At 46.3% G+C, this 23,253-nt stretch overlaps 1 protein-coding gene across 3 annotated transcripts in view; it reads left to right on the top strand.

The window, feature by feature from the left end:
- ITGB7 (integrin subunit beta 7) overlaps positions 1–23,253 on the top strand; it is a 1,338,809-nt gene that overhangs the window by 692,286 nt on the left and 623,270 nt on the right. For all 3 annotated transcript variants that reach the window (XM_085654657.1, XM_085654656.1, XM_085654658.1), the window contains one exon: positions 3,665–3,835. In XM_085654657.1, coding sequence (XP_085510783.1) covers positions 3,665–3,835 — 171 coding nt within the window. The remainder of the gene's footprint in view (positions 1–3,664; positions 3,836–23,253) is intronic.

Below are 23,253 nucleotides of genomic sequence, written 5' to 3'. Positions count from 1 at the left end.
TCAGGAGATTCAATTATTTTGCCCTATCCGCCACATATTTAAAAGAAAACGTGAGACGGCAAAGACAAGGGTTATGATGTATCAGTTCTTAACATCCTAAGCGCAGACTTGTAGTCCCTGATTCCCAGGGTGAGGCATACAGGCAAGATCCACTTTCTTCAAAATGCATGATACGTAGGACACAAAATAAGGACATTCTCAATAGATTTTAATGCCTTGGGACAAAAGGGACAGTACACATCCGAACCAGATTTCTGCCATTTCGCCGTGACTGAGCATAACGGCAAAGTCCCAATTCTGAATTTTATATAAAGTGACTTGGCCGATAGCGGCTCAATCTCATCCAAGTAGCATTCCAAAAGGACAGAATCTTTAAATTCCAGAAAGGCTGCAGTGGGAGCGCCCACCCTCCTGTTCCTACATATCCCTTCATCTAGGAATCGCCAATACATTTCCTTAACTGTGGATTTAGATAACACGCAATCATTCTGAAGGGCAAACCATAAGTTCTCAAAACCAATTTTAGTGAAGCGATATTTAATGAACTGTAACCATGAGATCCTTATGGCACCAGGTAGATACAAAATTTCTTCTAGGCCCAACCGATATGACAATAATTCTGGGGATGCCCATATCTGCCTCCAATACAACAGGGGTCTAAGGCCGGCTTTCTGGTAAAGGGATCTTTGACCCATCTCTAGCCACAACAGAACAAGTGGGGTGCTAACTGGAAGGTTAGCTAGGGAGCAAAGGAACATGATTTCCACTAATTCATGCTCATCAACATTTGCAAGACCCCAAAGATCCCCCCCATATAGTAATGCTCCAAGGGCTTTCAAATAATACATTTGCAAAGCAGGGGAAATAGGTTGTAAGGAAGAACCTCGAATGGCACTTGCTAAACCCCCAGTTCCAGTTTTAATCTATTCTTTTGGATCTGCAGCATCCAACCAAATTGTTCTGTGAGCAAAACCCCCAGATATTCAAAAGTGTGGACTCTTTTCAACTGAACACACTCTGGCACAGAATATGAAGGAGCTGACGGGCAAGGATTAAACACCCTGCACTTGGTTTTGGAGAGGATAATTTCCAGGCCTCTTTGCCCAAAGAATACACCAAACTGATTTAAAAGAATTTTGATATCCTTATAGATTTAGAAACCAACAGGGTATCATTCGCAAACAGGAGCTCCAGAGCCTTCCTATTACCCAAGCTAGGGGCGTTATGGTTACATAGCTCTAGCTGGGCCACCAAGGCATTCATGTATAATAAAAACAGAGTTGGAGTAAGGACACATCCTTGCCTGACACCTCGTGTAACGGGAATGGGTGAAGTTAGTTCCCTAGACGAGCCACTCCTACCCTGCGCATAGTTATTTAGGTGGAGCCTCCTGATGACATCTATAAGATACCTGGGCACATCCAGGTCATTCATGACCTTCCATAGGGCATCACTAGGCACAAGGTCCACAAAGACCACGTATAAACGGCCTCCCCCCAAGGCAACATGTTTCTAATATATATGTTGCAGGAGAGGCACTTGGTCAACGGTGCCAGTCCCCACCCTAAACTCTGCCTGGAAGGGGGTCAACAATCACACCTCGTCCGTCCAGGTTTGCAATCTACCTAACAGGATCCTGCTTAAGAGTTTCTGGGAAGAATCAATTAGGCTAAAAGGCTGATAGTTGGATGGTGATGATCTTAAGCCTTTCTTAAAAACTGGGATGATTTCTTCTCCAGCCCACGTGGGGAGGCATAGGAGAACCTCTCAATATTGGCCCGAAGAGCAGGGTAAAGTAAGTGTTCAAAATTTCTTTATCTGCCTTAAATAGGTCCCCTGGCACCTTGTCTATGCCAGGTGCTTTGCCTGGGGTAATCTAGTTGATCGCTTAGAGACCTCTCTGGCCATTATGAGCCTGATACCACTGTTCTCTAGCTAAAACGTGCCAGTCCCTGGTGACTTCCTTTCCCCCCCCCCCCCACCCCCTCCCCCGAGACCAACAGTCTCCATTGGCCCAGGGAATCCACAGCTAGTGTCCATACCACCGGGTTGATCTTAGATGGACTATGCCTTCCCTTGGGAACAAAAGGCCCTGCCACAACAAGCTCAACACAGTCCTCAGAACAGTACCTCCCTATAACTGTGTAAAGCAGTCAATCCAAACAGTAGCACTATTATTACAAGAGATTTCTGTGGCTGTCGCCCCTCCCCTATCAGTCAATATATGCCAATACATTTGTTGGTCTTTGCTTTTAACTGCGGCTAGCATGGATTCCCATTTGGCCAGTTCACAATCTCTCTTAGTTGATTTAGAGTTTAACCAAGGGTTACTCATCACAAACGTGACGGATATCACAGATCTCTCGCATAACAGTGCACTTTATCGAGCACAATAATGCACTTGTAATAATGCAGACGAGATATCTGTCACATTTGTTATGGAGAAACTCATCTTCAGAACTCTAAACCAGGCCCTATGTCTTATTGGTCTGCTCCATTCAAGGGAGAGTGCTAAAGTAGTGCCACTGTATCTTCAAGGCCTCATTGAATGAGACTCTCAATTACCCACTTAATATGGAATCCATTGTCTACTCTGGTGAATCCAATCAATAGAGTGTTCCAATAATTCTGATTTTCACTCATTCATTTATATACATTATGTAAACCAGTGCCCCAGTAACTCCCTCCACTGTGTATATTGGCAGTCCTAAATAGTATTTTTTGTTGTAGTGATTCCAAGGATGTTAGTTCAGGTACAAACACGTTTATCACTCCATTCTGGGAAGGAGTTTTTTGGTGACTGTGGCACCTCTAGCCCAGTTTTTAGGTCACAACCTAAGAAGGAGCATACACTGCTGCTTACGAGATAGTTTGTTTACTAACAGATGGCTAGAGCCAGCCCATTGCTTACCAGGAGTTGGCTTCATGATCACTCTCATTTCCTTGTTTCTCTTTTGTCAGTCCGTGCCGGCTTCACTTCCTCTTTGTCTGTTTTTTCCTCCCCCGAAGCATGACTTAAGTACTGCATCTGTATCTAGTGCAATGTCCTTTTCCTACTCTCGCTTTTAAGGAGGTACTTTCTTTCATTTTCACTTGTAGCACTCCATAAAAGTGCATGTGTTCACAGACCGTCTTACACCATCCAGCACCACGTAGTAGCTTGTCCTGTCTCACTTCCCTGTTGTTGCTTGATCCATCCACCTTGCTTCCGTGTTGTCGATTGATCTATTCCCCAATTCCCTACCCGCTCCCAATGTCATTGCTTAACCTGTCCCCATGACTTCATTCCCCTGTTGTTTTTTGCCCCCTCCCCCGCCAGAAAAAAAAGCTGGCTGCGTCATAACATTTGTTTTCCTAATGTTTAGCCATTGTGCACAGCAGCTGCACAACATGACTGAAACACATTAACAGAGCCGGTAACTCTTGCAAAGTTGAGACCAATTGGCTTTTCCAGTGCTTGGTCTCCTTTCTGTCCACTCCATCCTAGGATGCATTTACTAGTAATTAGAGCGCCAAGACAGATAGTCTCCTCCAATTGAAGTGGGTTGTAGAAAGAGCCTCTTCTACCCTAAGACCATGTTTCATAGGGCTCCTGCCACTACAAGCCTCTATATTCTCTAGCACAGTGTTTGTAATAGAGCTGGTTCTTTTTTTCCACATTCAGGTGAGAGGAAGAGCTTCACAGTGCGATTCAAACGGGCAGAGGGATACCCAATAGATCTCTACTACCTGATGGACCTCTCCTACTCAATGAAAGATGATCTGGAGAAGGTGAAAAGGCTTGGGAATGACCTCCTGGCAGCACTCAAGAACGTTACAAACTCAGTGAAGATCGGTAAGAGCTTGCAAGTTATCCTGAGTTTATCATCCTGTTACCCTATTTCTCTCTCACTCTCTACTATTCACTACCTACCTCTGCTTTAATGCACAGTTGATTTGATTACAGTTTTAGGACACCATGTTTGTCAAAACTAGATAATGGGGATAAGAATAGTTATTATACTGCAAAAGCAAACCTTTCAGACGTGAAAACACCCTTTCTTTTACGCAAACTTAAAAACATTTAAGAATATTAGCCACCATGTCTTCCCACAGACTTCTCATATCTTTAGGCTCTCTGTTTATTTCCTTAGTTTAGAGAAAATATCAGTTTTTTTCGGTCAGTACTTCATTTGTCTGCTCCTCAGTTGCATTGCATTGTACTTTATTTTCCTCTCAGCAACATTTCCCCTTGGTTTCATCCAGTACTTCTTCTCACAGCATCCAAGCTATCAGCTGCTCTCCCTCAACGCCTTTCCTTGCAAGTTACCTACCTCCATTTCCCTCTCTCTCTTACTCGCCCACGTTTTTATGAACTATTTGGTTCTAGAAACAGATATTTTAGCTGCTTTATTCAAAACAGGATCTGACTCTTTGATGGATATGCGACGTGTGTCCCTTAAAGGAGTACCAGATGCTTAATGGATTTTGTCTTAGGCTAAGAAAAAATCCAAACAGCATCTGTCTTCTTGGGGTTGCACACAGACGTGTCGGAGGTCCAGAAAGGAGACCGATGCTTATGGATTCATTTCTTAGGATACGTAAAAAAACATCTAGCTCCTTGCTGGGGCATAAACCTGTGTGCCTGTGCAAGTCAGACACTGTTTGGATGGTACGTGGGGGACTATATAATGTCCTACATCAGGCTTCAAAGTAGCACGCCAGGAGAAGGGAAACAAAGGTACATTGGCTCTGAAGGAATATAAACAAATATTCAGACTGTGGGATGTCCCTCTAAAGAACAGAGCTGCCTTTTCTACATCAATGCTACAGTATGTAATAAAAAGCCACTCAGCACAATGAAGGTATTAGTTAAGTCCAGATACGAATGATGCATGTTAAATCGGTGCTGTGCAAAACCTAGTCAGTTGAGGAAAACTGAGGGAGCAGGTATGGGTATGAGTCTGGAAGATAAAGTGAAATGCAACCAAAGCATACTCTCCCTTGTAAAGAACAGTTTGCAGCTAGCTTATTCATCTAGTTAATGCAATGGCTATCAGGAATACAGTTTTCAAGAAAGCAGCTTGATCTTATAAGAAGCTTTCAGTTTATGGAGCAGCAATTTAGGCACACATTGCAAGGGTGAACAACCTGCCTCGAAGAAGGCCTTCTCCCCAACAGTAACAAATGCAAATTCAATAGATAATAGAAAATCACATACTTTGTTATGTTTCCATAATTTTGATTACAAAGGTAACACAAGTGTGGATGGACCTACCATCCGCAAGGAACATCCCAAGAAGGTATCCAAGAAAGGAGCCTGCAATGAGGTTGATTTTTGGGTTACAAGTATCTGCTGTATTTGGTCCTGTGTTGGTCAGCACCTAGCAAAACCTACTAACACCAGACATTTGAGAAACCTACACAACTGTGGAGTCCTGGGTGGTTTGACATGTGTGGGTACCTCTACTTTTTCTTACTCAGAACGTCCTGCAAATCTCAAAATTTGATTCAACAACCCAGATCCCCTCATAATTCTGTAACAGAAAGTTCTGGAATTTGTGGGGAACAGTATTAGTACCACAATCCAGTGTTATCACACTTCGAGAGATCAAAGCAGTTATCTCACATATGTGTGGGCCTATCATAATGGCAACATACAGGCCAAAACTGTGACCATGCCCAGTCATTGTATAGTCAATTTGGTTTTCATGTAGTCAAACTCTTGCATATTACCGTCCCTTGCAATAGGCACACCCACAAGTTGGATACAATTTTTTATCAGGTGAAGTGCGGAAATGTTGGATGGTGGATCGTTTTAAAAAATCTCTGGGTTTTTTTGCCACATCAGTCTGGCTTTCCCTGTGTCTCTACTTTTTAAAAATGTCTGTGGTTGGTAGGTTTCCATGGGTGTCAGCTGACCATGGACCAAAAAACTGCAGGCATCCCTTATGGAAGCTACCCCATCATAAACCTTCACTGGGATCTAGTGTGTGGATCCCTACTCAAACCTGTTGAAAACCCACATATGCCTGGAACTCCCACACCCCTTAAACCATAAGGAATACAAAAGTGGGTCAAGCCTTGGCAGAAACATCTTGCGTGAGAAAAACTGAAGGGAATTGCCATGTTTTGGAAAACAATACTAACAATCTGATAAACAACATGCTCAGTGCATTGTTTCCACCGCCAGTGCCAGTCATTGCAAAAAAGGCTTGTCCCGCAGAGTTGCAAACCTTAAAATGTGTAAATATAACACAATATAATGATTTTAATATGTTTCCATGCGGCCTTTCGGGAACATATAGGTATCCTATACTAACATTTCACTTTCAATTGCTTTCTAAATTTCCCAAATGCTCTGCATGCAATTTTTTCTCTGTAGGAAGAAACAAGGGGTTGGGTCTATTGTAGTCTGAAATGATGAACCCCTCAAAAATCAAAAACACCAAGTTGTACCTTGTCTGACTTCAATTACAACACACAATACGTTGTTATCCTGTGATCAAGAAATGTATGTTAATAACCAATTCTGATGAGTTTTGCATAGTGAAAACGCACTCAGAAGACTCAAGAAAGTACATATTAGTTATAGCATAACCAAGAGCACAAAGCACCGGAGGACGAGTATCCAGAGAGGAAACACAAACATGCAGAACAGTGATACAAAAATTTCATTGCAGTTGCCCCAACCATTTCCCACAGACATGCCCATGCTTTGCTGGGCAACCCCTAGCTTCCTATACAGGTTTTTCTTATTGTGCACACCAGTCCACACCCCTGTATCACTGCCCTACTGTGGGGGAGCGTAAGCCTACCATCGAGTTGCCATGTCGCGTTTCAACACCTTTGTGGCCATACCCAGAAGCGCCCAGTCTGTCCTCGACCCCCCCTCCCCCTGATCCTTCCAGGACCTCAAACAGCAACATCAAAGGTGAAAGCGGTACTTCCCAGCCCAACACATCTGTCAGTTCTTGCATTATATCAGTCCAGTAACAAAAGCTTCGGACATACCCACACCATTTGGTAAAAGTCATCAGGGGCATAAGAGCAACGGGGACAGGTGGGGTCTGGAAGAAGGCCCGCCAGGTTGAGTCTAGCGGGGGGTGAGGTAGGCACAATAAAGTTAGTAGGTCTGAACCAGGCGGAGCCTGGACGAGATCATTATTACTCTGGGAGCCATTGTGGCATCTCAACAGTTAACATCCTCCATGGGGCCCAACCATCCCTCCCAGAGGACTCAAAGGTAGTTTGGTGTATGAGGGGCATTGACGACAAGGGTATGATAGGTCTGAGAGATGCCCCCTTTAGCCAGCAGGCCCATTAGGAGTTTAGCCTACAGAAGACTGAATTCAGGAAGAGGCTGAATTCAGGAAGAGAGCATGTGAGTGTGAAGGGCGTGCCGCAGCGGCAAATATTTGTAGAATGGTGATGAGGTGTCCTGGAGTTCCCGGAAGGTGAACATGTGAGTTCCGGACCACACATTGCTAGCTGTGTTATGCCAGTGAGGTCCCATTTTCCAAAGCTCTCCAGCGCTGCCACATCGCATATCGATGTGCCGTGCTACAGGGGGGTTTGAAGCATAAGCTTAGCGTCCCATTTGGTGAATCAGAGTGTGGCCCTTCAAGCAAGGAGAACTACCTAGGTCACCATAGGGAGGTTGGCAGGGACCTGAGTATCTATACAACATGCCAGTGATCTGTGGAAACCCTAAGGATGCCAACTTCAGTAGGTAGGCCAGATAAGACAAACCCTCATTTAGTCAGTCGTTGACCACCAGAATTTGGGAGGCCAAGTAGTATAGATAAAGGTTGGCCATACCCAGACCACCGACAAAAGGGGCGCACTGACAGTTACTCAGGGCGAGGCGGAGCGTGGAAGTATGTCAGTGGAATGATGACGCCACTGTGTCCAGTTCATAGAGCCAACAACGAGGCAGGACTATAGGACGGTTCTGAAAGACGTAGAGGAACCTAAGCAACACCATCATCTTGTAAAGGGCAATTCGGCCCATCACATTCAGCAGGAGGGATTGCAATTTGGTAAGGAACTTTTTAGCTTTCTGCATCAAGGGTCTGAGATTGAGAGACCAGTTAAGCTCAGGGTAGAGTGCCATCCATACACCCAGATACTTGAAGCTGAGGCGACGCAGAGGGATGTGAGTTTTCCAATCCACACAGTCACGAGTCGTACCTGGGGCATCAAGACCGATATGGCTGGGTTAACGTGAAGGCGTGACGCTTCCTTGAAGTGTAGAAATATTTTAAGGCAACAGGGTCCACTCCCCGCTGGCTCTTCCAGAAAGAGAAGGATGTCATCGGCGGAGATCGTGATGCAGTCTTTATGACCCTCGCCCCATCGCCATCCCCTCACATGGCCATCGCATTGGAGGAGACACACAAGCTGTTCAATTACTAAGGCAAAAAGGAGGGGAGACAAGGGGCAACCTTGCTGAGACCCAAGTCTGATAGGAAAAAGCTCGGAGACCACACCATTGATTTGGACACTTGGGTGGGTGTCAAATATAGGGGCGTGTAACAAGAGGGAGAGAGAGGACTAGTTAGCTAGTCCGAGTCCCCGAGGGTTTATATGTGATTAAACAAAGAGGACTAGCTTAAGTTGACCAAAGTGTTACAGTACTCAAATTAGTTCTGTCACCGGCACCTTGTTGGTGTATTCATGAAGCCCTCACCCATCAACCTAGTTGGTGGCATGCTTCATCATCGGGCCCACCCAGTGACACCTAGTATGTCCCGGGTGTGCTACGACGCCTGATTACAGCGGAGCTGGTATATTGCTGAGAGTGCAGTGAGGTTGGGTGAGTTGTGATTTAAAACGGCTTGGTGGTGGTCCCAGTACCCGAGGGTAAATTACATTTTCAATAACTGGGCCGTCACCAGCGGTTAAAAGTAAGGCTACAGGACGCGTGAGGGTGGCGAGTTACTGCCCCCTGCGTCCTTCAGATGGTCGACATGTTTCAGCCAGTGCCTTAGAGTATTCTGGCTTTCCTCAGGACCGTTTTTTTAAAAAAGGTGTGGTGAAATAAAACAAACTTAGTGTTGTGGTACAGACTATGTGATACACTCACTAAGGCGTTTTTCTATATGTGAGAGGGGGATTCCCTTCTCATGCATACCTGTACAAACAAACATTAAGAACAAGGACAAAACATTTACAGAGAGAGTCAGTAGTCAATTTAGACATATGGTCAACAATGCTTAGGTGGCCGGATCTATAGTGCAAGGTGAAAGGACTATAGTCGGCTAGGTGTGATGGTACTGGTGGTGCCATCAGAGTGAAAATACGCGACTAATTAGGAGCGTGGTGTGACTAAAACACGGAACTCACACTGAAAGGAGTTGACTTAGTGTGGTAGGGCGCAAGAAAATTGTTCTTACGCTGTTGGTTATTAGCCAAGGCTTCCTGGAGGGAAGCGGTAAGGGGATGACCCTATGGGAGAAAAAGAGATAGGCTGTAGGGGTTAGGGACCTGTGAGGAAAGAAGCGCTTACCCAGTTTGTTGTTTGGAGGCTTGTCAGGTTTGTCATACTCACAGTCTTTCTGGTCAGTGCCTGCCTTGTACCTCTTGTACCTGTTGTCCCGCCGTTGTCCTCCGGTAGAATGAGCCTGTCGGCGTGTGGGCTTTTTATACTGTGGTTAACAAGGTAATGATGAACACCTGTGAGAATAGTAAGGGTGGAAAGACTAACCCTTTGTGTTGTTGCTGCTCATGCTTGTGGTTTGCACACTAGTCTCTCGTGCATGCTCAGTATATCAGCGCGATTGCTATGTGAGAATAGTAAGGGTGGAAAGACTAACCCTTTGTGTTGTTGTTGCTCATGCTCATGATATGCACACTAGTTTCTCGCACATGCTCAGTTTGAAAGCGTGATTATAATGCAGGTGATTTGTACTCTAGTCTTTTGCATATGCTCAGTATGATAGCGCGATTGCATTAAGATGCATGTAGCAACTAAAATATGCCGCCGTTGGTACGGGGAAAGGGGCAACACCCGTGTTAGGTGTGGCGTGGTCTTATCTGCGCGGGCGCGAAGGGATCAGCGTTGGCTATGTATGCGCTAATATTGGGGAAACATGCCTGTGGGACGCGCCGCCTCCCAGAGTGGTTCGGCCCCTTAATCACTGCTTAATGCGCTTGCGCTGCTAGGCGCTGCGCGCTAAAGTTGACATGGCAGTATTAGGGGGGTTGAAGCATGTGCCCATGATAATGGCAGCCTAGTGGTACACACAAAGGGGAGCATGATCTATGTCTATGTACAGAGGGACTATGGCACGGGGGACTGACCACTGTACATAGGCGAGGTAATTGTGACTAGTATAGGTCTAGGGTGTGACTGAATTCCACGGTATGGCGTCGTTGAGGCCATTGGTTTGGGTGGATAGGCGATATATCCAACGTTGTTCCTTGCTGAGTAATTTCTTCTCATTATCCACTGCCAGTTCCGGTAGTTGTTCGATGATGGTCCAGGTCAGGTCATTGGGGGTGTGTCCCTGGGTGATGAAATGACTGGTCAGTTTACTAATGTTCTTCTTACACCTGATTGTGCTCCTGTGTTCTGTGACTCTAGTTCTTATTTTGCGGGCGGTCATACCGATGTATCGGAGGCCGCAGCTGCAGATAAGTAGGTAGATCACGTTACGTGAATTACAGTTTGTGTGGCTGCGTTGAGTCCACACTTTGTCTGGTTCTAGTATCAATGTTTTCGTATGGCTGGTAAGATGGCACACGCTACAGTCATTGCATGGATAATGTCCAGAGATTTTAGGCAGGCCCCACGCATTCAGGATAGTGTTGGGTTCTCTATTGGTCAGGGGTCTGGGGCGGGTGCTCACGAGTTGGTCTTTCAGGTTGTTGCACCTCTTGTAGGCAAACCTAGGGGTTTCCCATTGTCGTTGTCCAGAGTTTAGGATTTTCCAGTTTCTGCGTATGAGCTTCGCCACCTCATTAGAGGCTGTGTTGAATGTGGTGACACACATGATGGGTTGGTCACTCTTGTCCTTGGGAACAGTTTCCAGGAGGGCCTCCCTATTTTGGTTCCTGGCTCTTTTCTTGGTTTTGTTAATGATGGCCCGGGGGTAGCCTTGTTCCTCCAGTTTCTTAGACAGGTCTACCGACTGATTTTTGTAGTCGGTTGCTTGAGTGCAGTTTCTGCGTATACGCAGAAATTGCCCAAATGGTAAGTTTTCCCTTAAAGGGCGGGGATGGAAACTTGTGTAGTGGAGGAGTGAGTTCCTTGAGGTAGGCTTGTAATAGGTGGTAGTGATCAGTTGGCCATCTTTGGCCCATATGTTCAGATCAAGGAATGCCAAGTGGCTTGCACTCGAGGTGCTTGTGAATTTCAGGTATGGGTCTCTTTCATTGAGCCAAGTGAGGAAGAGTTGTAGAGCTATTTCTGATCCCTGCCAGATCATAAGGATGTCGTCTATATATCGACGCCATGTGAGGATATTCCTGGTATAGGGATTGGTGTTGTGGGTGATGTGGGTCTGCTCAAAGAGGTGGACATAGAGTCCTGCCACGCAGGGGGCGAAGACGCTGCCCATTGAAGTTCCGTTGGTTTGGAGGTACAGGCTTCCCTCATACTCGAAATAGTTTTCCTTTAGTGCTATTGTGGCACATTGGAGGCTGAAGTCTCTGGGTGTGCGGTGAGGCCATGGGGACTCCATAAGTACCTGTCTCAGGACTTGGATGGTGGCGTCCTGGGGGATACTGGTATAAATGCTTTCAATATCCAGGCCCACCAGGAGTTGGGTTTCTGGGTTGAATTCAGTGTTGTTGATGACTTGTAGTAAGTGTTTGGTGTCCTTGATGTAACTGGGTGTTTGCTGGACCAGTGGGTTAAGAAAGAAATCGCAATAGCGAGAGAGGGGTTCCAGAAGGGAGTTGATGCCAGACACTATAGGTCTGCCCGGGGGGGGGGGTAGAATACCTTTATGTATTTTCGGTACTGTGTAAAAGTATGGTACTTTTATCTTTTGGGGGCAGAGGTACTCTGCTTCTTGTTTGGAGATGTGTTCCGCCTGATGGGCGGTCTTCACTAGTGCCTGAATAGTGCTTTGTAGTGAGTTGGTTGGGTCATGTTCCAGTTTCTTATAGTTTCTTTGGTCGCTTAGTAGTCGTACCACTAGGCTGCCATTATCATGGGCACATGCTTCAACCCCCCTAATACTGCCATGTCGACTTTAGCGCGCAGCGCCTAACAGCGCATGCGCATTAAGCAGTGATTAAGGGGCCGAACCACTCTGGGAGGCGGCGCGTCCCACAGGCATGTTTCCCCAATATTAGCGCATGCATAGCCAACGCTGATCACTTCGCGCCCGCGCAGATAAGACCACGCCACACCTAAAACGGGTGTTGCCCCTTTCCCCGTACCAACGGCGGCATATTTTAGTTGCTACATGCATCTTAATGCAATCGCGCTATCATACTGAGTATATGCAAAAGACTAGAGTACAAATCACCTGCATTATAATCACGCTTTCAAACTGAGCATGTGCGAGAAACTAGTGTGCATATCATGAGCATGAGCAACAACAACACAAGGGGTTAGTCTTTCCACCCTTACTATTCTCACATAGCAATCGCGCTGATATACTGAGCATGCACGAGAGACTAGTGTGCAAACCACAAGCATGAGCAGCAACAACACAAAGGGTTAGTCTTTCCACCCTTACTATTCTCACAGGTGCTCATCATTACCTTGTTAACCACAGTATAAAAAGCCCACACGCCGACAGGCTCATTCTACCGGAGGACGACGGCGGGACAACAGGTACAAGGCAGGCACTGACCAGAAAGACTGTGAGTATGACAACGCTGACAAGCCTCCAAACAACAAACTGGGTAAGCGCTTCTTTCCTCACAGGTCCCTAACCCCTACAGCCTATCTCTTTTTCTCCCATAGGGTCATCCCCTTACCGCTTCCCTCCAGGAAGCCTTGGCTAATAACCAAAAGCGTAAGAACAATTTTCTTGCGCCCTACCACACTAAGTCAACTCCTTTCAGTGTGAGTTCCGTGTTTTAGTCACACCACGCTCCTAATTAGGCGCGTATTTTCACTCTGATGGCACCACCAGTACCATCACACCTAGCCGACTATAGTCCTCTCACCTTGCACTATAGATCCGGCCACCTAAGCATTGTTGACCATATGTCTAAATTGACTACTGACTCTCTCTGTAAATGTTTTGTCCTTGTTCTTAATGTTTGTTTGTACAGGTATGCATGAGAAGGGAATCCCCCTCTCACATATAGAAAAACGCCTTAGTGAGTGTATCACATAGTCTGTACCACAACACTAAGTTTGTTTTATTTCACCACACCTTTTTTAAAAAAACGGTCCTGAGGAAAGCCAGAATACTCTAAGGCACTGGCTGAAACATGTCGACCATCTGAAGGACGCAGGGGGCAGTAACTCGCCACCCTCGCGCGTCCTGTAGCCTTACTTTTAACCGCTGGTGACGGCCCAGTTATTAAAAATTTAATTTACCCTCGGGTACTGGGACCACCACCAAGCCGTTTTAAATCACAACTCACCCAACCTCACTGCACTCTCAGCAATATACCAGCTCCGCTGTAATCAGGCGTCGTAGCACACCCGGGACATACTAGGTGTCACTGGGTGGGCCCGATGATGAAGCATGCCACCAACTAGGTTGGTGGGTGAGGGCTTCATGAATACACCAACAAGGTGCCGGTGACAGAACTAATTTGAGTACTGTAACACTTTGGTCAACTTAAGCTAGTCCTCTTTGTTTAATCACATGTCAAATATAGAGCACAGATGAAACCACAAAAGCGGGATTCAAACCTGGCCCTCAACAAGATACGTTCCAGGTAAGCCCAGTCCATGTTTCCAATGCTTTTTTTAAGTCAACGAGAAGCAGAGCTAATCGGGGTGAAAGCAGGTGATGATGAGCCAGGGCAACATGGGAAGGCACCAGCCTTTGCAACTTCTTCATATAGTGATAGGAGGTAGGGTATCACAATATCTTGGAAGAGAAATAGTATTCTTTGGGAAACCCATCGGGGCCAGGGGTCTTTCCAGAGGTCATGGCAGAGATAGCTGCTCTGATCTCGTCAACCGATATTGGTTGGTCCAGCAATTGAGCCTCTGAGCGCAGCATGCAAGGAAGGGGTACATCATGTAGGAAGTGGCGATCTATCTCAGCCGCCGGTCTAGGAGTCACCGTGTACAAGTGGCTTTAATAGTCCAAAATGTTTGCGCAATGTCATGAAGGGATCGGTGTGTAGCTGTATTCGCCTATGATCTCAGGAATTATGCTATTTGTCAGTGGGCAGGAGGCAAGCCAATAGAGAAATGTGCTGTTTTGTTCCCCCAGCTGTAGACCCTAGACGTTGAGGTGCGCCATATTTGTTTTGCAGCTTCTAGTGAGAAAAAGTCAATTTCTTCACGCACTAAATCTAGTTGTCGAGAGGTGTCACTCTGGGCGTCGGTTGTAAGATGTGCTACTAGACTAAGTGCACGGGCTACCAGTTGAGTAGGGTGCTGGAAGTGTGCTCGTTCTAGCTCTCTAATTAGGCCCATGTCAAACCCCCTGATGGTCTCCTTACTGGTGGCCCATAAGACCCCCAAATGGACCGAACCATCATTTGCTTGAAAGTATGCTCTCAACTCACCCTCCAGCGCCTGAGTAGATGATGCATCTTGGAGGTAGCAAGCGTTGAGTCACAGCATTGGGTGGGGGTCACCTGTAGGAGAACCAAGGCGGAGGAGAAGAGGGGAGTGGTCTGATTATTCACAGGAAAGGATCTGGGCCACCTCACGACAGTCGGAGGCTGTCATAAATATAAGATCTATGTGGGAGCGAGTATGGTGAGCGGCTGGGGTGAGGGTGTATTGGCAGTGACAGGGGTTCCATACCTTCCACACATCACAGAGACGAAGGGCAGAAGTCCAGTCCAAGAGACGACATGCACTAACCCAACAGGTGGTAGAGGGAATGCCCGTGAAGACCGCATTTGACACAGGGACCGCATTGCAATCACGGTCAATCTACTCTGGAGGGCCAACAGTACCCCCAAAAAGGTCCCAAAGGAGGGTGTCCAGGGCAGCAGGGGCGCATAGGCACACACAAGGTTAACAGTTCATGCCTCAACCGCACCAAAGAGGGCCAGGAAGCGACCCTTAGGGTCACTCGTTTCTTGTGTGACAATAATGGAGAAGGAGTATCAGAGCAAAATCGCCACCCTCAGGAGCCTCGGGCATAGCCAGCGTGATATACCCTGTCATAGCCTTGCTGTGCCAGGAAGGAACAATGGTTCCCTACTAGACGGGTCTCCTGAAGCAGCAAGGCATCCAAAAGGAAGCAGTGTGTATTTCTCAGGACCGCAGTATGATTCACGCGGTCCAATAACCCACTAATATTTCAGGACAGTATCTGGAAAGACCCTATGTTGGTGTATGGAGATCTTGCACTGGGTGTTGGAGTAGGGGATAGACTAGCCTACCAAATGGATCCTTCAGGGGGCTTACCACATAGGTGCATTGAATAAGATTGTATCTAGGTCGTATCACAACAGTAGCCAGGATACGTGTGTCTGAGTGCAATACAAAACAAAGGATCACAAGCAAACAAGAGCAACCCCCAAACCAGAACAGTACCCAACCCTGACCCCCCAACAACTCCCCTACCCAATACTTCCAGAAGCATCTGTCGCCCATAAACTGGAAACAAAAACACAAGCCAATTTGATATTGGGACTGGAGTGGTGGACCCCTCCATAATGCAGGATCAAAGACAACCATCAAATAAGTCATACAGTAGGTAGCTAGGGACAGTGCCCAGCCCCTGGCTGGAGCCAGAGAGTCTAGTGAATCATAGCGTAGGACTCTGCGACAGATCAGTGTCCACCAGTTGCACAGCAGAGGGAGAGGAGATCATGTCCTGTTGGCACTCCAGAGTCGGCGGGTAGGCCAACACAGTCAAGGGCAAAACCAATGTTGCTGCAGATGGAGGAAGGTCCCCCGCAGAGGGGGATGGTGAATGAGAGGTAGGTCTTCAGGAACCACATCCCCTTCAAGTGCGGGTGCGACTTCTTTTCGGTTTCGGAGCTGCAGTCATTATCTTTGATGCCAAGGGCTTAGGTCTAGTAGAGGGGGAGCCACCTGGCCTGCAAAGTGGCAGCTCCTCAGTGAGACAGGTTCATGCAGACTCCGGAATGTCAAAGAAGTGAGTCTTGTTCACATATGCAACTTTAAGTTGGGCCTAGAACAGCAAACTGTAGGAGAGGTTGAGCGCCCGGAGTTTCTGTTTAACCTCTGCGTACGAACTGAGTTTTTTTGCACCTCTCTGGTGTAATCTGGAAAGATGAGCACCTTGGTGTTACAGCATCTAAGATGGGAGTAGGAGCAGGCCACTCTCAAGATGGAGACTCTATTATCTTTGAAATTGAAGACACAAGCAATCATGGCTCAATGCAACACTCCCGGGGGGTGCGTGGGTGTAAGGGCCCTGTGTGCCCACTCAACTGCAAACCAAGGAAACAGTTGTTCTCGGGACATCTAAGATTGAATCCACATTTCAAGAAATTCCGTGGCATGCAGAGGTTCCATGCCTTCAGGGACACCCACGAAGCATAGGTTATTGCGCCGGGAAAAGTTTTCTGCATCCCACCGGTTCTGTGAAGTTCCGCCGTGGGTGAAAGAAGTCGGGAAACCTGCGACCTTAAGTCAGTGACATCATCCTCTACCGTGGACAGGCAAGTCTCAGCCTCAGTGATTCTGCGTGTGGCATTGCATAAGTCGCGTCCTCACCGAATTTGGTCTTCACTGCGGACTTGGAGGCATGAATGGCTTGTAGGATTGTAGCCAAGTCATTTTGTCCACAATGTTACTCCTGGCCTGGCTCTAAGTCATGGTATATTGACCCATCCTGGTCTGTGAGGCCGCTGCCCAATAGGGTTTGTCTCTACCCATGAGGGCATGGGGTTGAGGCATCGTTAGGGACCTCCGCCGAGGACCCAGCCCCCTTGTCGTAAGAAGGCGACAGCATGAGAAGCTGGGCCTGAGCGGCCAGAGCCCCCGGTCAGTTCAGTATCGTCCACATATGGACCCGGTTGACTCCGATGGGGGCTGGCATGTTTTTAAGGAGATGTATCGGGGCACCAAATAGCCCTCAGCACACAAACTGGAAGCAGGGCCCGAAGTAAATCCATAACAATGGCTGTGCCGTGAGTATGGCATCCCCTTCCAGGTGGATTGTAATCCGTGGGGCACTGGAAGGCCCCTGGCCCCGGTGACTAAAGATAAAACAATGGGGGTATTTGGTGTATGAGACACTTGTGAAACACCATCTTCCAGATGTCATTAAACAGAACAAACATTGTAACATCACTTTGAAAGAAAAGAACATCCTATCCAAATTAGCCAATAATCCGGATATCAAATGTACAGTTGCAGACAAAGGTGGAGCATTAGTTATCATGGACTCTCATTACTATCGGGAAAACGTCAGACTACATATCAATGATCCCAACACGTATATGAAACTTTCTTCTAATCCCACTAAAGCTTTTACTTGCAAACTAACAATGATCTTAGATGCAGCTCTACTAAATGGAACCATTACAGAGAAAGACAAAAGATATTTACTCCACAGCTACCCAAGAACACCTAAATTCTATATGACCCCGAAAGTACATAAAGATTTGAAAAAAAACACCTTTCAGACCTATAGTCTCAACTGGAGGTTCACTGCATGAACCCATTGGCAAATATATTAATGTACACCTACAACCCATTGTTCAAGAAATGACAACATATGTTAAAGACACCACGGATCTTCTCAACAAATTGAAAACCATACAACTGGAAACAACACAAGATATATATCTCTGTACCATAGATGTCAAGGCACTTTATACGTCGATACCACATGACATGGGCTTAGAGGCCCTGGAATTCTTCATTACCCGCACAGATTGGAGTAACGATTTAAAAATGTTCCTGATGGAACTAACTTCTTAAATCTTTATTTCGACTTCGTAAAGTCATAAAAGACAACAGAACATTTACATTCCAATATACAAAATAAAATAACAGCCAGAATAGGAAAGAACGATTACAACGACTGCAGAAAATATATAACAGAAGATGAACTTAATATAAAACAGTTAATATTTCATATCGTAATAAAAGTTCTTCTGATGTTCCAGGCGGCAGCTAAAAACTTACTGACAGCAAATACTGTAGGAGGGGATAGGTCAGATTTTAACAGACGATAAGCTTCCAAGTGATTCCTAAAACCCCAATTTCTGCAGATAGGAATAATCCATTTTTTCCTGGGTTTCGTATAAGATAAACAGAAAAAAATTAAATGAATATCATTCTCCAGCACGTTTGTACAAGCTGGACAGTTTTTGGGAGTAGATGGGTGCCAGCTACTAGTAAGGGCTCTGGTAGGTAATGCATTATATCTCCATTGTAAAAATAATTTCCTTAAAGTGATGGGGTTTATGTCATCCAAAACTGTCTCCAGCTTATAGTAGTCCTTCACTGCTAGGAAGGTGGTAGACATAGGCCCCAAAGTAGATGTTGTTAGTAAGAGAGTCAGATTCAGATTCAGATTTTAAAGTCTTTATTTCGATAATAAAATCATAAAAGACAGCGGAATTTACACAAACAGTTGAGGCCATACATACAAACGCCACATACTGACCAGTTTACAAATAGTTATACACACAATAAAAACTATACATTAAAAATAATCCTTGTTAAGCATCCCATTTATGTTTAGACGATCCGTTTATGTATACAGTTTTTTTTAAAACATAAAATCAATAAATAAAACCATCTTAAAATACTGTGCAATATCCAACTTTGGATTAAAGCTTTTAAGTACGAATCGTATGATCAAACATTTCTAGCTATTTATGGGCTCTAATGATCCAAACCCAGCCCAAGAATTTCGCTGTGCTCACCGCAAACAACTCTGAGGTATTGGTCTTTAATGCCCGAATCGCCTCTGCGGACCTACCACAAGTAAGGCGTTGAAACAGAGGTTTTAACCATTTTTTACGAGGGTCGTGGTACTTGGGGCAGGCAAATAAGAGGTGGCCCTCTGACTCCTTGTGACCAGGACACCATTTACAAAATTCAGTTACTCCAGTGCCCCAATTTTTAATGAATGTATTCAGGGGCAAAGAACCCACCCGAAACTGATGGTAGAGTTTCTTATCTAGCGGCCTGGTGATAATGTCCCAGTAGTTCTCACGGGAAGGATCCAGCTTGTTAGCCAGGAACCTGCCTGTTAGACTAGTGGAGCTGGAAGCAGACACTAGGGTTTGTCGGACCGAGGCCCAGTACAATGCTTTGAATTCTTGTTTGGAGGGAAACACATTGGTTCCAGGAGACAACCACAGCTGTTCCAGACCCATTTGGACCAAAATGGTTCTAACCGTACGTAGCCATGGAATTCTCCCGGATCCCTCCAAGGACCTGACTTCGACAAGCTCATTAGCAAATAAGGCAAGGTCAGGGGAAGACCAAATCCGTCTCCAAAAGGCGACCAGTCTGAACCTCGCCATCTCGTTAATTGGGTTGCACCCTAAGTCCAAACAAAGGGGTATAGATGGAGTTGATTGAGGAAGCCCCACTAGATTCCGCAAGAACTTACACTGTGCTTTAAACAGACTAGATAGATCCATGTACGCCCAAAGATCCGCTCCATATAAAATAGCAGCGTTAATCTTTGCGTCGTAGATTTTTAGCGCAGGGTGCACTCGTTTAGTAATGGATCTCTTTTGTTCCCTAAGGAGACAGCCAGTTAAGCGGGCCAGTTTAAGCTGCTATTCGACTACCTGCTCCTTCCATCGCAGGCGAAAGTCTAATGTAACCCCTAGATAGGACATGTGATCTACTTGTTCCAAGTTGGCACCACCCATCATTACCGAGCTCCGAACCGAAATATTCCTTGTGAATACCATGACCTTAGTTTTGCTCACGTTTACCTTCAAATCATTGATGACACAAAACTCCTCAAAGCGGTTCAATGCCCGTTGTAGACCGCTTCTGGTCTTAGAGAGGAGCAGAGTGTCATCAGCGAAGATGAGCATGGGGAACTTCTTCCCAGCCAGGGAGGGAGCGTCTGTTGGGAAGGTATTGAAAAAGTTTGCTACCTGGTCAATAAATAGCAGGAAGAGAGTGGGCGCCAGGACACAACCCTGACGAACCCCGCGTGTTACTGGGAAACTGTCCGTCACTTGTACTTGACTGCCCCACCGAACCCTAGCAAAATTGTCCTCATGCAATTTAACAATTAAATCCAGAAGTTCCAAGGGTAAACCTAGGTCTCTCAAGACGCACCACAGTTTAGCCCTCGGGACCATGTCAAAAGCAGCCTTTAGATCAATGAAAGCGGCGAAAAATTTTCCCCCGCCTAGCAGCACCACCTTCCAGTATATCAGACAAAATCTAAACACCTGGTCGATGGTGCTGATACCAGCTCTAAAGCCTGCTTGCATGGGAGACAAAATGCACTCCGAAACCATCCATCCCTGAACTCTACCTAAGATCATTCGTGCAATGACCTTTTGGAGAGAATCAATAAGGCTGATCGGGCGATAATTGCCCGGGTTGGACCGATCCCCTTTTTTATGTATTGGGAGGATCTCAGCCCCCTTCCAGCTCATTGGGATTCTAGCTCCTTGGGCAATTGCATTGGCTAACCTAGTAATATACGGTATCCAAAGTTCTTGGTTGGATTTAAACAGATCAACGGGGATTAGGTCCATCCCTGGAGCCTTCCCCCGCTCAGTCAAACCCAATGCTAATTCTGTTTCTTGTTCAGAAAAGAACAGGACCCCACCGTGGTCCAACAGTGTGTACTCGTAACTTAGCAAAGTGGAGGATACCGAGATCTCAGACCTAAATTGGGCAGCATAGAAATCCACCCAAGTTCCGGGGGGGACATGATTTGAAGGCATTTGCGAATCTGGGTCCCTGCCCCACTTGACCAGTTCCCAGAATTTCGTCTGGTTATTGGATGTCGATGCATCCAGAAGATCGGACCAATGCCTATCTTCCCACTCTCTTTTAGCCTCCCACTGGGTTTTTTTATACTGGACCCTGGCTAACTTGACATCTCTCATAACCCGTGACTTGACCGCCTTAACTAATTGGCTATAGGCCTCCCTACATTTCCCGTTGTACCATTTCTGACGGGAACCTAGTTTTTTTGGCGGGCCTGCCAGGTATGGACTGGATAAAAGAATTTTAAGCTGTTCAAAACAACCTTCGTGGGTCTTGGTAACATGATCGAGGCCAACCCCCTCGGGCACAGTGGCCATAAGTTCGTTCACCGTGTGGGTAACCAATTTTGTAATACTTTCAAGGAGGGTGGCATCACCCACTATCCTAGACCATTTCAGCCTTCTTCTGTCATTGGTCAAGGTGAGATCTCCTGTCCTAAGAGTATCTGGGTTCTTCAATCTATCAGAACCCAGAAACCTTAAACTGAGCGACAGGGGGTTGTGGTCACTTTCTGGGCGGGATACCACTTCCATGTCGATCATATAATGCCAGAGTTCCAACTTTAGCAAAATATAATCTATACGGCTTTTCCTTAAACCATTATCATAGGTATTGCAGGCACATTGATCTGATAAGGAGCGGCCATTAACTGCCCTTAAGCCCCTGTTCAAACATAGGGCCATCCAATTCAAAGCTGCCTCAGTCCCTTTGGCGATTTTATCTATTGATAGGTCGGGAATGTTCCAAACTGCATCCTCTGAGGACCCCCAACTGTCCCCAACTGCCTGGAGCGGCTCAAAGGTACAGTTCAAGTCGCCCGCAAGGACAAAAAGATTATCACTTCCTGAACTATCAAGATACCTATCAACTACATCGACAATACCAGGGCAGCGGCCTCCAGGTAGGCCTCGTGCATAGATGTTAATAATGAACAGGTCCCGGTGGGCAGCTTTGCTCAACTTGGTGCCCATGAGGTCTTGATGTTCCAGAAAAATTTCCGTTAAATGGACTCCCAAGGATTGCTTCACCCAGATCAGTAGGCCCCCTGAAGCGCGCCCTTTGCTACCTCTGATTGCAGGTTTTGAAAAATTGATGAACCCAACCCTGTGGATTGGGGCCGTAGCCCAAGTTTCCTGGAATAATATAATATCAAAGGTATCTATAAATTCCAACCACTCCTCTGAGTGTAGCCGGCCCTTGATCCCAGCCACATTCCAGGAGGCTACCTTTAGAATATCGTGGGGAGGTGTTACATTACTTTTATATGATTGGATCGTTGGCACAGTGGGGGCTGGGATCTCCACTACCTTCACAGGTTCAGCCCGTAACTCGAGTCTTGGGGTCATACAAGCACCAACCACCCCCATGATTTCCTCTGATATATCCTCAGTTGTTGCTTCAACCGACCCCTCCATAAGATTTAACAATGGGCCCCCCCAACAACATGCCCCATAGAAGATTCCATCCTGCCGGGCACAGATATTACATTCCTATGGCTCTCCACAATACTGTACTCCTTACTTGGTAAATGTAGTCAATCGACAGCCTCAAGGTCAGAAAGAGGGCCGTAACGATTGAAAAGTTGAAGATGTTGGGAGTGATAAGGTGTTCTCACAATCGAACGCCTCCTATCTAATAATCGCTTAGGACGGGGGCCTGGTGTGAGTTTAGAATGTCTATCGGGGTAAAAATAAGCAAGATCCAGTGTTTGTACATCCCCCATTCTTGCAAACCTTGCTTCCCTTCGAATAGACTCTACCACCCAGGGATCCTTAAACGATACCAAAATGCAGTCACCCTCTAAATCTTTAGTCCCAAAACCCACCCAATCAACTCTCCTTACTAATAGGATTTCGGTTGAAATAGATGGCGGGAGAGGGCGATTTTTATTCAGCCAAAATACTACTTTATTACGTAGGTCCCTGTCTGTCTCTTTAACACCCTCCTTGACGGGTGCTGCCCCAGTTAACACAATGGCATATTGATTAGATTCTGGGGGTAGGTCAGTGCGGGGGTGAACACCCTTAACAATGTTTCCCCCGTTATGAATTGTGGGGTTACGGATAGTAGTTGGCTTTCCTAAAGGGGGCTGGGATGAGGTGCTATGTGCAACTTTTGCCCTGTCATCCACCCTACCAGTTTGAGCTCGTTGCACTGTTATCATGGAGGAGGTCTTACTAGATTCCTGCACCAGGATGTCAGCACCAGCGGTGCTATCTATATCCTTGGAAACCACCTGTGCCATAGATGTTGTTTTTGCA

The sequence above is a fragment of the Triturus cristatus genome, chromosome 4_1 (genome assembly GCF_964204655.1).
Source record: "Triturus cristatus chromosome 4_1, aTriCri1.1, whole genome shotgun sequence".
NCBI lineage: Eukaryota > Metazoa > Chordata > Amphibia > Caudata > Salamandridae > Triturus > Triturus cristatus.
The sequence above is the reverse complement of the archived record's forward strand: the minus strand, read 5'-3'. Positions and strand labels throughout refer to the sequence as shown.